Genomic DNA, 15377 nt, shown 5'->3' on the forward strand with positions numbered 1-15377 from the left:
CTTTTGTCTCTATAAACTGTATTTAAATATCTCCTTTTCGACTGATACATAAAAAACACGAAAACAAGATATTAATTTGATTTTGGTTGTAACGCGTCATTTGATTGGATAAAAAAATAAGTTTATATCGTATAACCTGTGTTGCCTACGTCACAATGACGTACGTAAAAACGTATCAATCCGCTTGACGTTATATTTAAAATACGTACAATTTGAAAGCATTTTTGAAGGAGAAATTGTCTTATTTTGTACAATTAATGATAGTAAATTAAATTATAAAGAATGGATTTAATAGCTACCCGTGTTATACTGGTATTACCTGGGTTGGAACAGTTTATGCATTTTAATAAACCGCTTCGCAGTTAATAAAGTGTAAACTGCCCAATCCAGGTTATACAGTATAACTTGGGTAGCTATTAAATTCATTCCTTAATATAAATTTAAAATTAACTCAAGAAAAAAGGGTTACATCATCGGTGACATGTAATGAATATTAGAATACACGATGAGAAAAAAGTGTGTCGATCCCATATTTCAAAAGAAAAAATTGAAAGGGGGGGGGGGGTTCCAAACCCAAAGTGTCTCTGATTGTGCCGTCTTTGGCGAAAGGATAAGGAATAGAGAAAAGATACAACTTCGACATCCAATTGCAAACCGTGGTTTTTTTTACTAAGAAGTATGGTAAGTTTCTGATTATTCATGGAGTCCCTTTTAAATTTCTAAACACCTTGAATACCTTTGGTTCTAGAGAAAGGGGAGAAATCCATCAAAGATTTGACATATACAAGTTTTCAGAGAATACTCCCCTCGGATACTGCTATTTATTTTGTAACTTTTAAAACGTCATTAAAAAATATTAAATTGGCGTTTTGCGTATACTTTTAATTTAATTTTATATTTACAATTAAATCATAATAAAATATATAAATATTTATCACAGTTCGTAATATTTCCGGCACTGTATTTGGTTACTGGTTTCACATTTATTTTACTTTCCCTGCAGTTCCTTTTCCCGTTTTATGATTTCCTCTACTCCTCGCCTCATTTCTTGGATAGCCTCGATTTCACTAAGTCCCAGACGGCGCTTGTTAGAAATATCATACACACCTCCCACACTCTCTGTGTGCTCGCCGTGAATACCTGACCAAATAAAAAGAAAGCTTGGAATTTAATACAGGTTTGATAATTAGTATCGGGAATTATTTTGCTGAAGAATAATCGATTTTGATCAATAATGAAATGTTCGCATAATACTGTATCCTGGCTCTGCTAAAAATCTTGAAATTTCATTGAAGAATACGAAAAAAACCCACATCGGTAAGACTTCATATGTCAAACCGGCGTGCGCCGAATGCGCCGCTTGACTTTTTGGTAACCCGGTTTGTTACTTCATTTGACCGCAAAAGGTTCGCCGGCGTACGGTTTGAAATGACCGGCGAGGAATTCGCCTGTTTTAGAGATATGGCGGGAAGATATAACAAGTTGTTTCATTAAAATGCAGCTACTTTTAAGCAAAACAGCATGTTATTTAATTTTTTGCATTTCTCAAACAAATCTTCATTCATATATTTAAAATCTGTCATTGTTTTGTAACAGTGAAATTCTTCATGACTTCCATGATTTCTCTTTTACATTGAATTCCGAATTATTCAACTTTTTTTTCCCGCTAAGACACAATACAACAAGTGATAGATCTACATTAAGTGATCATTTTGGAGTATAATTAATTTTTGTTGTCTACCCTTGATATCATAAAAATCTTAAAATTTCATTTGTCGAGGGTCTCGAGACGAATACTGCCCGTGTAAAACCATTCTCCCTAAAAATGTTTACATAACTAACAAAGAACTCTCTTAACAAATTTTAGATCTATATTTCCTTAAAAATAAATTTATATGGTGCACTTATTTAGTTGTACTTTGTCATGATCTTAAAGATAAATTAATTTCCTTGAATAATTATATTAAATCTGGGGCCCATTTTACAAAAGAACTTATGACTAAGAACAAAATTTAATTCTGTTCAAAACTTTTTAATTTACATTATATTGAAAATAGTCATCTTTTTAAAAGAAATGAAGTAAGATATTTTACGCTAGCAATTTTAAACAGAATCATTAATTTTGCAAAATTTTACAATTAATTTAAGTTTTTGGTCTTAGTCGTAAGTTCTTTTGTAAAACGGGCCACAGGAGCTTAAAAAAAAATCTTACCAACATTGTAACTTGTAAAAAATATGTCTCAAAATATTTTAACACTAGTAAGTCATGATGGTACATGTACATGTATATGTATATGCGGGTAATTTTTCAGTCTTGTTTACTATTACCTCTTGGCTGTAGATTCAGTTTCTCGCAGAAGGCCTTGAAGTCAGGTTGGGCAGCCAGTTTTGGGATTTTGATGTGGACGCTGGATCTGCAGGTGGTTCCCAGATTGGTGGGACAGAATGTGAGGTAGCCAAGGTTATCATGATGGGCAAAGGTCAACTTCTTCTCCATTTCCTTGATAGCCTGGAAAACGATGACAAAATTTAAAAACAATATGTTAACACTATACGAGATATTTTATTGACCAATGAAGGGCCCTGGAAAGCACTGTAACACATAAAAGTACAAATTAAGAGCCATTCTCTGTAACGACTTGAACTTTTATATAGGAGCTGTGGCACGCATAGTCTCAGAATTTCTCCAAACTCTCTATGATAAAAGTCTTTGATACCGTAAACTCAAATCAGGCAGAAATTGGTTGCTACGTGTGATGGTTACCATGGCAACATGTCATAAAGTTTGAAAAATGGCATTTTTCAACATGTTCAGAGTCCCACAATTGACGTTTGCAGCAAAGCAAACAAGTTGCAATGACTGTTTCTGAAAGTTAAAGGCCTGTTGTCTTAAATGCATGATAAACATGTTTGGTAATTCAACTATTACATACGTTACTATGGAAACAAAGTATTCAAAAGTAATAATATTGCTCATTTAATTTTGTAAAATCATACACTTAAGAATAAAAAAAAAATTATAGGTTAAAATGCAAGCAAATAATAGACAAAAGACCCTTATAACATATACCAAGGAAGAAATATGATATTTCTTATAGGTTGGCAATGGTTGCCATGGTTTAAATACCAAGAAGGGATTTTAAATTTTCTCTCTTAGTGTTTAAATCTAATCCTATCTTTTTAAAAAGCGTATTTCTATAAAAGTAATGATCAATTTTTAAAGATGTTCATGTGACCCTAATTTTCACATTTCAAAAAATTCAAATTCAATTCTTTAAATAGAGCGTTGCTATGGAAATAAGCCGAAAAAATATGCATAAAAATCTGAAAAATATTCTGTTTCCTTGGATACATACCCTTGTATGTAGATTCCCAAAACTTTTATGATTGATAATTGTGAACAACTAACCTGACTTTCAATTTTGACTGCCACCCAGTCTCTAACTGGATGCAAAAAACTGGCACATAGGGTTTAATATTGATATAAAATGAACAAAATCGAACATTTTTCCTTCTTGGTTACCATAGCAACAGTGTTGTATTTTTCAACAAATGTTATCAATATATGATATTCAACTTTAGTTCTACCAGATAAGTACTATTCAAGGTGAGTCAAATAATATCTCTCTTGAATAAAAGATAAGTAAATTCCTAAGGCAGCAAAAAAATATCACTTTAAACAACTGCTACATTGTTTCCATGGTTACACTGCAAAGTAACAATTAATCCCAATTTTTCTTATGTTGTCGTTGTTGCAAGGTGCTAAGGATGTATATGTGCCAGTCATGAATTTTATTGTTTTTCCTGAAGATAGTAGCATTAACCCAATCTTAGCAACATATCTTGCATGGTAACACTGTGTTACCATGGCAACCATGAAAGTTATTTTTAGAATAATATTGCCAATACCTAATTACATAAGGTCAAATATTTTTATTGTTTTTTCTTAGGTTGTTGATTGAGTTTGATTATTTAACACCTATCATTAGTGAATATTGAGCGTTTTTCTGCATTTTTAACCATCTAAATTGTATTCCAAATGTACCCATGGTTACCACTTACTTAGAGATAAATTCTAAATAGTTTCTTTATAGCATAAGTGGCAACAAGGTGTCAGGTTTTTATGAGAATGGTTTGTTTGTTTTTCTCTGTCTTTATTAAGGCTTAATAAAGATTCAAAGTAGCTGAAAATATCAATTTTTCCAACTTTTCTGGCTGTTACCATGGCAACCAAGACACATAGCAACGAAATTTTATTTGATATATGTTTCTGGTGGCAAGTTGTAATAATGGGCAAAGTTTCATCAAAATCGGTGACCATGTGTGGCAAAGAAGTTTAAGTGGTTACAGAGAATCGCTATTAAATATCATCTTTATATTAGTCTTATACAATATTACAGTTGAACTTCGGAATTTCGAACACCGATATCTCGAATACCATTGATATGTCGAAGTGATTTCGAAGTCCCAACCACATATATCTACAGTATTTTACCCTTGACATCTCGAATTCTCGGATATCTCGAAGTTTTTCTCGATCCCATCAAGTTCAAGATAATGAAGTTTGACTGTATTCTTTTCACACTGGATGAAAAGGCTAGGTTTTTTTCGGGTTCCTATCGAGTCCGAGATAAGGGGGTTTGATGTACTTGTACAGCTTACACGGGTTGTAAGCTATTTGGGGGGGGGGGGGTAAAATTTTATTTTAATTATTTTTATTTTTAATGCATGTGTGATGTACAGTTCCTACAAAGGCATGTGCATGTAATTTTCTTATAAATACTATTTGATTTCTTATCTTGTATTTTGACTAATTTATTATTGACTGTAAATTAGATGCCGATTACGTATTAATTTACTTGTCGACTTATGCATGTAAATTATTATATCTAAAAGAAACATCATTTAAATTATGATGGTTTAATACGTGTATTAACTATTTAATACGTAGATATTTAGTAAGTCTAACTTACTGTGATGAGCCTTTTGTAGACGGCAGCCAGGTCCCCGCCCTTCTGCATAGAAATCAGGCGGAGATGGTCCTCCTCGTTCACCCAGCATAGGAAGGTTTTGTTGTCATTGAAGAAGATTCCTCTGCCTATAGGCCAATCGTTGTATCCGCCAGCATCCTGTAGGAACCTGTAAAAACAGAAAAGTCAAATGATTAAATACCACTTCACCGTATTTATTTCTGTAATCCATCTTGCAAGCTGGGAAAAAAAATTGCAAAAGGGGATTTGTCTTGCCGCCTTTACTTGCCAGTGACTTTTAATGGCATAACTGCAAGGTCTAGAATAATTTTCGAAAATAGGTCCACTGGGCATAGCATGAAAAACAGCAACCCCTTTTAGCAAAGACTTAAGGTGTCCATTATTTAAGTGTTAGAGCTGCAAATACTAGGGAATAAAAATTTCACGTAGCAGCCCCCCCCCCCTTTCAAATCTCAGCGACCGAAGAAAGGCAGACACTTTACCTGTCATCGTTTTTGAACATGAAGTGGTCATCGATGAGTTGTTGGTTTTCCTCAGGGGTCATTGTTTCTAGGGAGTAGTATTTCCCCTTCAGTTCCCCATCCAGAGTTTTCAGAGCGTCCACAGAAATCTTCTCCATCTCCTTACGTTGCTGAAAAAAAAAGACATTCTGAATCCAGGAATATTTCTCAACAAGTCCACAGAAGTTTATGACATAACACCGATGGTACAAGACTGAGACCAAATCTCCTGTGCGAATAATTGGGGGGGAAGGGGGGGGGGAGGGGGGAGTGAGGGTTAAAATTGAAATATTCACAAACTGTATTCACGTTTTAAAGGAGACCTAACTTTGTTAAACTATACTTTACTTCTAAATTGTATATTTTGTGTTAATGACAGGTCTTTACTTTTTTTTGTAAGTCGGATTAAGTCGATCTAAGTTTAAGGCATGTGGTGTTAATAGCCCACCTCAGCATTGACGACAGGAGGAAATCCAAAACTGGCGTGACTGCGCCCGACCCTGACACGGGTGGACACGATGTACTCTCCGGAGGGATCAAGGTCACCAAAGCCAAGGTTGTTCAGATCGCCGAAGTCTGGCTTTGGGTGTTTGACCTCACTGACTTTGTGGTAGTCCTTAATAACGGGGAAGAGAACCTCCTTAAACACATCGTAACCCTCTGGGTCACTGGCGTAAATTCCACAGCCGCTGTCCAAGTTCTTACAGCCTGTCAATAAAGGGCATGTTAAAGCCTGTAAATTAACGACATATTACACCCTGTAAACAAACGACGTATTGCAGCCTGTAAACTAACGACATAATTACAGCCTGTAAACAAACGACATATTACAGATTGTTATAAATAAGCAAGGCATATGTTTATATATAATTTGCATTGGGTATAAGAGGATAAAAAAATATAATGCGTACACTTATCATCAGCACGAAATACTATTAAGAGTCTACAGCATAAGCTGATGGTAAAAAAAATTTAATGAAAAATAGTTGGAAGATTTCATAATTAATAGACGATCTTTTCATCCGTTAAAGGCTTTAATAACGAAAAGCTATCTCCATCAAGAAACACCTTAGGTAAACCATTTAGCATACAAATGACAATTATGACAATATTTTAATAAATTGCTAAGAACTGCATATGCATATAAAAGAGTCATCTCCCTTTATGCAGTATTCACTATTGTGTATATACTGTAATAAATGATTTTATGATATTTTCAATATTGTTGTTATATATATTTCAGAGTAGACTGTAAAATTAACAAGTCAACGTACGAACCCTAACAAGAGTTTGCGGGGTTTTTTTTTGGTTTTTGTTTTTGTTTTTTTTGTTTTGTTTTTTTTTGTTTTGTTTTTTTGTTGTTGTTGTTGTTTTTAAATACTAAAACAGTAGAAACAACTCTGATCTCTGATTTATGTACATTTTTTACAAATCAAAAATTAAAATCACAAAGTTCTAGCCTATAAAGACAACAAACCGCATGTATTTCTCTATTTTTTTTTTTGGAGGGGGGGGGGGAATAAGTTATAATAACGTTAATAAATAGATGTAGTTCTTCCCATTTAAAGCCCAAATTTTGTCTTCATGAACTCGAATCAGAAATTTAGAGTTTCACATATTTTATCACAAAATACGGACCTGACAAGGCTATTTACGGGACTTTTTTTAAAAAGTTATTTAAACCTTGTAAATATATTCTCATAGTAATAGTGAAATTTTGTTCACGATATTTTAACATAAAACTTTTCATATATATCCTGCACAATATTGCTGTTGTGTTGAACTAAAATATATTAGGCTGAAAAGCTCAATCAAAATTTAATTTTAAAAAAACTTTAGGAAAAGTTGCAAGAGTTTTTTTTTTCTTTTTTTTTTTTAACTTTAAATCATTTTTCATAATATGACTTTTAAGTAAATACTTACTGCTTAAAATGAAAACTTGATAACGTACCCGATTGTATACAATGGAGAAGTGTTCCACCAAACTTTGTTTTCTTGTCTTTGAGCTGCTCGTAAATCTCTGGAGTCAAATGCTTCTTCAACAGAGATTTGCAGTCGGTTGCATTTTTCAGTTTGTTCCACAGTTCTTCAAGGGACATCTTGGAAGTTGTTATGAATTTGGGGTGATCAGCAAAAACGAACCAAACAACAAAAACAGCAACGAACAAATGACATTTGTTGACGTGTGTCGTTAAGATACGATTTCGTGACGTCATCATAATGAAACGTCACAGTGGGGGATGTTGCAGTGAATATTTCCCTGATAATGGATTCATCTGATTGATGCTCCACTCCATTTAACCCCATTCGAAACATTTGCATACCATAGTCATACTATCACACAGAATGCGTTAATTGTTTTTGTTTTCTTTTAATTTTGTTTGAGATGTGTAATTGGAATAACTGTTACTTGATCAAGCAGCAAAAGTAATTGCAAATATAAAGTCCGTCATTTACGCTCTATATTTGGATTATTTCTAATCGGGATGTTTCTGACATTATGAACAATAATCCGTAAGATTATCAGATAACAGGATTACCATTATATAAATAGTTGTGGCATCGTTAACGTTTAGGTTATAACAATTTCATGATAATAGAACGTGACCCGGTGTATATATTCAAACACGCAAAATCCAGGGGAGTAGATTGTGGAAACAGGCACCTGACGAATGGTTGGTGTAACCCCCCCCCCCTTTCCTACTGAGTTTTTTTTTTAGACAAGATAACTTACAAAATATACATGAATTTCTAGTCTATCGTATCAATACTTCGATATTTGATATCATTTTCTGTTTTTTTTTTTTTTTTGTCAAGTTTTAGAGTTTGGAGATTGTCCCTTTACGGTATATAAAAATACTAGAATTTTAAATACTGTAAAGGGACAATCTCTCAAACTTGGGGAACACCAACCATTTGACAGGCGCCTCAGTGTGGTTGTGGAAGCAAATACGGGCAAGAGGTCAAATCGGGGCCCCGAGTCTAGTGATTTTTTACCATTTCTGGCAAAAATTGCACCCCCCCCAAAAAAAAATATTTAAAAATAATCGAACTGAGACATCGTGGAAAGGAGGGGCTATAGAACTTCTCACTTTCATATCAATTTCATTTTCGGCAGAAATTTCTTTCTGTCTAATTTCGAGGGCTGAATCACATTGTAACAAAAGGGGGGGGGGGGGGAGAGAGAGAGAGAAAGCTAATTTTAAAATGAATTTCAAAAATTTGAATAAATCCGACAAACTATCAGTGCAATAAAATACCCTTCGAAGATTACTGGGGATAATCTGTGGGAGCGGATATAAGGGTTTTAAGAAAAATGTGCACGAATCTGGGGTAAGTTTTCTTTTATCATGTCTTCTTCATTAAGGGCCCAGACTCTATATATCCCATCCTTTTGCCCCGTCCTCCGGGTGGACAAATAAAAAAGGTGATATAATCACACATCATCTAGGGTTTACATGTTAAGGATATGTGAACTTTGTGCTTGTCAGTATTAATAGTATTTATAACATAACAGGAACACCCAATTTTGATCATTTCCCTAAAACTATAATAACATTTTTTCTACATTTGTTAATTCTTGCTTCACTTTATTAACGATGGGAAAAGGCTGCCCCCCCCTCCCAGTTTGCCTTGTCAGCAATACCGAATCATTTTCATGTAAACAGTACCCCCCCCCCCCCCCCCCCACACACACACACACACAGACACATCAAAAAGGTAAAGAAGTATATTTTTTCGTTTCGTTTTTTTTTGTTGTTTTTTGTTTTGCAACAGTTAATCATATGCTTTAGAAAAAAGTAAACCTCTAAATCCCTTGAATACTCCAGTATTTTCCATACAATACATGGAAACGTCACTATAAATAATATAAGAAATGAAAAAAAGAATTTATAGCAAATTTAAAAAGTAATAAAAATGTTAAGTCATGCTGTTTCACCCTATATTTCAGCAAACTTTAATTACATGTATTAGAAAAATGAAATACTGCTTAAATTATTCTATAATCAGTAGGTACATGCGTACTTTTCAAATAGTGTAGTACATGTAGCCTGTTATGTATATGCCTTAATTTCGTTCCTTGTATAAACCGCACTCTCACGTATACATGTAAGATTAAAATGCCTCCAAAAGTTGCGAGATCTGTGGTATATTCACTGGTTTCGCCAAGTACTTTTCGTTAGTCCATGCTAAATACCCTCAAAGTCAACTACGTATTTTGTTTTAATTTGAATTATATAGAATGATTTAAGCTTACTGAGACTGAAAGTTTCAGATTTAAGCTTCTATATAAATTCTTCCTGTTGCAATAGACATGATGGATTTTTATGAAATCAGGAATTTATCGAACTTGGAAACGAAACCTTACACTGGAGATTGCTAATCCAAATAAATTGATACCAACTAGTGTCAAATACTATTAGTAATATTCAACAGTTTCTAATGCTTAGGTCATGTGTTCCATCCGCATAAAGCCAAAAGTTATTTTTCAGTTTTGTTCACTTGTGCACGTCTGAAACTCCCCATGTTTTATACACGTTTTTTGATGTAAAATCTGCAATCTCAAAGCAACATCAGGCTATGTATAAAGCATCCAGTATCTATTTTCTTTTAAGTAACACAGATAAGAGATGTCACATGTTCAGAAGTGGTAAACAATTTATTAATGTCTCTATATTAATTAACAACAGTATGGAATAGGAAAAAAATTTTCACACACAACAAAATCTGGGTGTCGTCATCACAACAGGCCTCCCGGGGGGAAAAAGTTCCTAACAGTAAATACTTTCTGTAAAATATCACAGCTAAAGATAAACTTAGCAAAGCCAATCCACTAGTTACACAACTAGAGATCTACAGTTAAACAAATATAAAGCAAACGGTTTGGCACCTGGAATAAAAACGATCAGATGATCTTTTCCTTTACTAAACAAGCAAACAAGTCAAGATTTAATGTATAAATACAAGTCTTACAAAAAAAAAAATCAAATGTTAAGACACAAAATAATTTAAACAAGATCCACAACCAAATTATAATAAACCTTTTTTTCTGACAAGAGTAAAAAAAAATGCCTCTAATTCTCTGAGTTGGTTTTCAAAAAAAAAATTAACTGGATAACTTCTAGTACATCTGCACCAATAATAAAGTCTGTCACAAGAAAGAAAAAGCCAACGCAGCCCGAATTCTGGGAGGCTGTTTGCGAGACTTGCACCCTGACATAGTTTTGGTCACACGGAGGGATATGTTTATAGATGGCGCTTATTTAGCATTCTTCTCAGCCTCGATGATCTGCTTGATTCCGTTGTACATTTCCTGCATGGCCTGGTATTCAGTGAGACCCAAGCGACGTTTGTTTGAAATGTCGTAAACTCCTCCTACACTTTCTGTGTGTTCACCATGGATACCTGGAGAGAAAAAAAAAATTGTGATTTTTTTTCTGAAAAAATCTCATATTTTGAAGTTGACAGAAAAAAAGAACAAGACTCTGTGCTTTGGAATTGATACATACAACTACAGATTTATAGATCTGCTGTGTATCCCTTATCAAGAAATGTACAACCTCATTTCAAAAAATTGTACAAATGATAAATATAACGTTTCCCCATGAAATTTTTTTCTTCACAGTATGTATCCATCAAAAAATGTCTAAAAAATATTGAAAGAGTTCCACAGCCAGAATTTTTTCTAACCCATTCTTTTTGAATTGGAGAAGGGGGTTGGCTGGATGAAAACAAGGACGCATTGACGGTTTACCTCTGGGCTGGAGTTTATTGTCTTCACAGATCTTTTTGAGGACCTCCTCATTCTTTGCAAGTTTAGGGACCTTGATGTGGACACTAGCACGCAGTGTTGTTCCTAAGTTGGTTGGACAGAAGGTCAAATAACCATGTCTGTCACTGTAGGCGAACTTCAGGTTCTTCTCAAGTGCTTTAATGGCCTGTCAATGACAAGAAAAAAAAAATAAATAAGATACCAAATTATACAGAAAATCAACATGGCTTGACACACTCAAACACAAACTGACACATTGTCATTCCCAAAATAATTCTCAAAATTCAAGTTCAGGTTGCCAAACAATAAATCTACTTCAAATAAAAGCTGACACTTGTAACTGCAGATTGCAAGCTATTTTCAGCACTTTAGAGGGTCCAGGGGAAGTGTTAAGCCCCAATTCTAAACAATCATTTGTGCAACATGCACATAGTTACTTCCCTTAATGGCACAGTTACTTCCCTTGATGGCCCTGGAGTTGAATTGGTAACAAGCCTTACTCAAGACTAATATAATTCTTTAAAAATTGTAAATTAATCAAGAAAGTTCCCTGCTTTATATATATTTCTATTAAGCATGAAAAGAACTGATCGGTTTACTCATTAACTACTACAGGTGAATGAAATGAAATGAGTTTGTCATATCTTTAAAAACGTGATTACACAAATCCTTCTCTTGGAATGTGATAGAGTAAACGTTATAATGGTTGTCTGCCTTACCGATACTAGACGTCTGTACACTTCTCCCACATCACCGCCCTTCTGCATGGAGATGAATCTGAGATGGTCCTCCTCATTAATCCAGACGAGGAAGGTTTTCTTCTCGTTGAAGAAGATACCTCTGGCTACGGGCCAGCCGTTGTATCCACCAGCATCACCCAACATCCTAGCAATGACAAAAAACAACTTAACTTACACCCAACATCCTACCAACGACAAAAAAAAACCGAACTTAACTTAAAACCAGCATCCTAGCAAGGAAAAACAAGAGGCCCAAGGGCCACATCGCTCACCTGAGTAACTTTGGCCATGCTGTTCTTTACCAGATTTCCCCCTTGTAATACCTATTGTGGCCCCACCCTACCCCTGGGGGGTCATGATTTGAAAAATTTAGAATTTACGCTACCCCAGGATGCTTCCACATAAGTTTCAGCTTTTCTGGCCCAGTGGTTCTTGAGAAGAAGATTTTTATAGATTTTTCCAATATATTTCTATGTGAAACTTGGATTCCCTATTGTGGCCCCGCCCTACCCCCGGGGGTCATGATTTTGAGAATTTAGAATCTACACTATCCCAGGATGTTTTCACATAAGTTTCAGTTTTTTTTTGGCCCAGTGGTTCTTGAGAAGAGGATTTTTAAATGACCCCACCCTATTTTTGTCTTTTCTTGATTATCTCCCCTTGTTATTTTAACAATTTAAACTCCCTTTCATCCAAGGATACTTTGTACCAAGTTTGGTTAAAATTGGCCCCATGGTTCTTGAGAAGAAGTTGAAAATGTGAAAAGTTAACAGATGGACGGACGGCGGACAACGGGTGATCAGAAAAGCTCACTTGAGCTTTCAGCTCAGGTGAGCTAAAATGACTTAACTTACATCCAACATCCTAGCAAGGACAAAAAAATAACTTACACCCAACATCCTAGCAATGACAAAACAACGACTTAACTTACACCCAATATCCTAACAACAAAAAAACAACTTACACTCAACATCCTAGCAATGACAAAAACGACTTAACTTACACCCAACATCCTAGCAATGACAAAAAACGACTTAACTTACACCCAACATCCTACCAACGACAAAAAAACTACTTAATTTACACCCAACATCCTACCAATGACAAAAAACGACTTAACTTACACCCAACATCCTAACAACAACAAAAAACAACTTAACTTACACCCAACATCCTAACATTGACAAAACAACGACAACATTACTTACACCCAACACAGGGTTGTCCCTAAGACCCAGGGGCTCGGGAATTTCTCCGCCTATAATGACGTTATCCGCCGGTTACTCTGGTATTCCCCCTCAACCCCATGTTAGGGGAGGATCCCCAGACCCATAGGCCTTCTACTTTTTTAATGTCCCCTTCTATTTCAACTCTTAGGGACAACCCTGCAACATCCTAGCAACAACACAAAACATTAAACTACAAACTATAAAAGTTGCAAAGTGGCACTATGTAATAGGATTCTGTAAAAGTCTCTTTACATTTTTATTCAGTGGTATAGGAGATGGTATTGGAGAAGATGCAGATAAAAATAACTAATCCAAAGATCCTCCATCACTGTCTCTATACACCCATATTTGAAAGGGGGGGTCATATTTAATTTAATTGTAAATTGTTCAAATCTTCATTTATAAAATGTCACAGTGTCATTTACTGAATATAAAATTGTACAAGAGGCCGAAGGGCCTTAACGGTCACCTGAGTATAATATAACAATTGAGAGGATCATGGATTATAAAATCAACTGATAGATGAAGCTTTGTTGCCCAAAAGCAAGAGAAGTAGGAAGATCAGGATCAACAAAATAATTGGTCTAATATTCAGTAACAACTCATAAATTAAGTTCTAATCTGTCCCCCTCTTATCACTATCACCATGTAGACTATTAACAAACTATTAGTGCTTCTGCACCATCTTAAATGCCATAATATAACCTCTCACATTGACCTGTCTTGGTCTTTGAAGAACATTTGTCTCATTTTTATTTATCTATTATTTACAGGTCTATCTGATCATTAAAACTAAGAAAGTACTTTTTGTATTATAAAATAAAAATTCTAGCATAATTCTCTTATTCTATTAACCTTTCAAATACATTATTACAGTGATTAATCATCAAAGGTGAATGGAAAAGGGGAGTAACTTCTCTCAGTAGAATACAAATTAATAGAGCCCTGCTCAGGACCTGATTGCTTGACCAAATTAAAATCTGGTAAAAATACCCTTGCTTATTAAAACTTTTACTCAGTTTGCCTCTGATATGCCCAGAAGCAGAGATGAATTTCACATGTATAATGCATTTTCACTACAGATTCAACACAGCCCTACCCTAACACCAGAACCAATGACCCAGGGTCAAGAAATTTACAAATCTGGAAGAGTTACCCTCAGCATCATAACTATGCAGTTCAAAGAATTAACACATTTCCACTATATTATCAATACCCCCCCCCCCCCCCCCCCCCCCCCCGTAATGCCAGAACCCCTGACCCTGGGATGGGACCACAAGTTTTAAATTTTCTGTTAGAAGCACCCTTATTCATCATAACTATGCAATTTGTTTATCTGCTCAACACTAAGGAGGAGACAGGATTAATTAATAGAATTAATGCATTTTCATTATGTTATCAATAGAGCCCCACCCTTACACAAGAACATCTGACACAGGGGCAATAAAACTCAAAATTCTGAATGAAGCACTCTTGCTCATCATAGCTATACACTTAGTTTCTTTGCTTTATAACCAGAAGCAGAAAAGAACATTTTCAAAGATATTATGCTTTTTCACTATAATATCAATAGAGTCCTCCCCCCACTTTTCCACCAGAACCCCTGACCCTGGGACAATATATTTCATAATTTTGGAAGAGGCATCCTTGCCTATCATAATCATGCACTTAGTTTGTTAAAATAATCTCCAGGGGCAGAGAAGAAGATTTTCAAAGTATTAATGCATTTTCACTATATAATCAATAGAGCCTTGCCCTTACTACAGAACCTCTGACCCAGGGGCCATGAAATTCACAATTTTGGAAGAGACACACTTGCTCATCATAACTATGCATTTAGTTTGTTTCCTGAATACCCAGGAGCAGAGAAGAAGATTTTTTCAGGAATAATGCATTTTCACTATATAGTCAACAGAGCCCCGCCCTAGCACCAGAACCCCTGACCCTGGGGCCATGAATTTCACAATTTAAGTAGAGGGCTCAGTGCTTATTACAATCATGCCAACAGTTTGACTGCTTGATGTCCAGGAGTAAAGAAGATTTTTAAAGATTGCATTAATTTTGATGGTTTTGGCCCCACCCCTCAGGCCCCAAAAGGGGGTAGGGGCCACAAATTTCATGATTTTTGTTCCCCTTAAGCCATA

The 15377-nt window shown here is 35.1% G+C and overlaps 1 protein-coding gene across 1 annotated transcript in view; it reads right to left on the reverse strand.

Annotated features, from left to right (window-relative positions):
- Positions 1-861: 861 nt before the first annotated feature.
- The window catches only part of LOC133186311 (taurocyamine kinase-like), a 22948-nt gene continuing 8432 nt past the window's right edge, over positions 862-15377 (reverse strand). Inside the window, exons 4-12 of the mRNA XM_061321544.1 lie at positions 11984-12149; positions 11247-11430; positions 10754-10897; positions 7443-7604; positions 5940-6199; positions 5474-5622; positions 4974-5139; positions 2329-2509; positions 862-1140 (exon numbers count right to left, since the gene is read on the reverse strand). Coding sequence (XP_061177528.1) covers positions 989-1140; positions 2329-2509; positions 4974-5139; positions 5474-5622; positions 5940-6199; positions 7443-7604; positions 10754-10897; positions 11247-11430; positions 11984-12149 — 1564 coding nt within the window. The 3' untranslated portion in view covers positions 862-988. The remainder of the gene's footprint in view (positions 1141-2328; positions 2510-4973; positions 5140-5473; positions 5623-5939; positions 6200-7442; positions 7605-10753; positions 10898-11246; positions 11431-11983; positions 12150-15377) is intronic.

Source organism: Saccostrea echinata, unplaced genomic scaffold (assembly GCF_033153115.1).
Source record: "Saccostrea echinata isolate AGI-Se365-2 ecotype Australia unplaced genomic scaffold, CSIRO_AGI_Sech_v1 ptg000013l, whole genome shotgun sequence".
Lineage (NCBI taxonomy): Eukaryota > Metazoa > Mollusca > Bivalvia > Ostreida > Ostreidae > Saccostrea > Saccostrea echinata.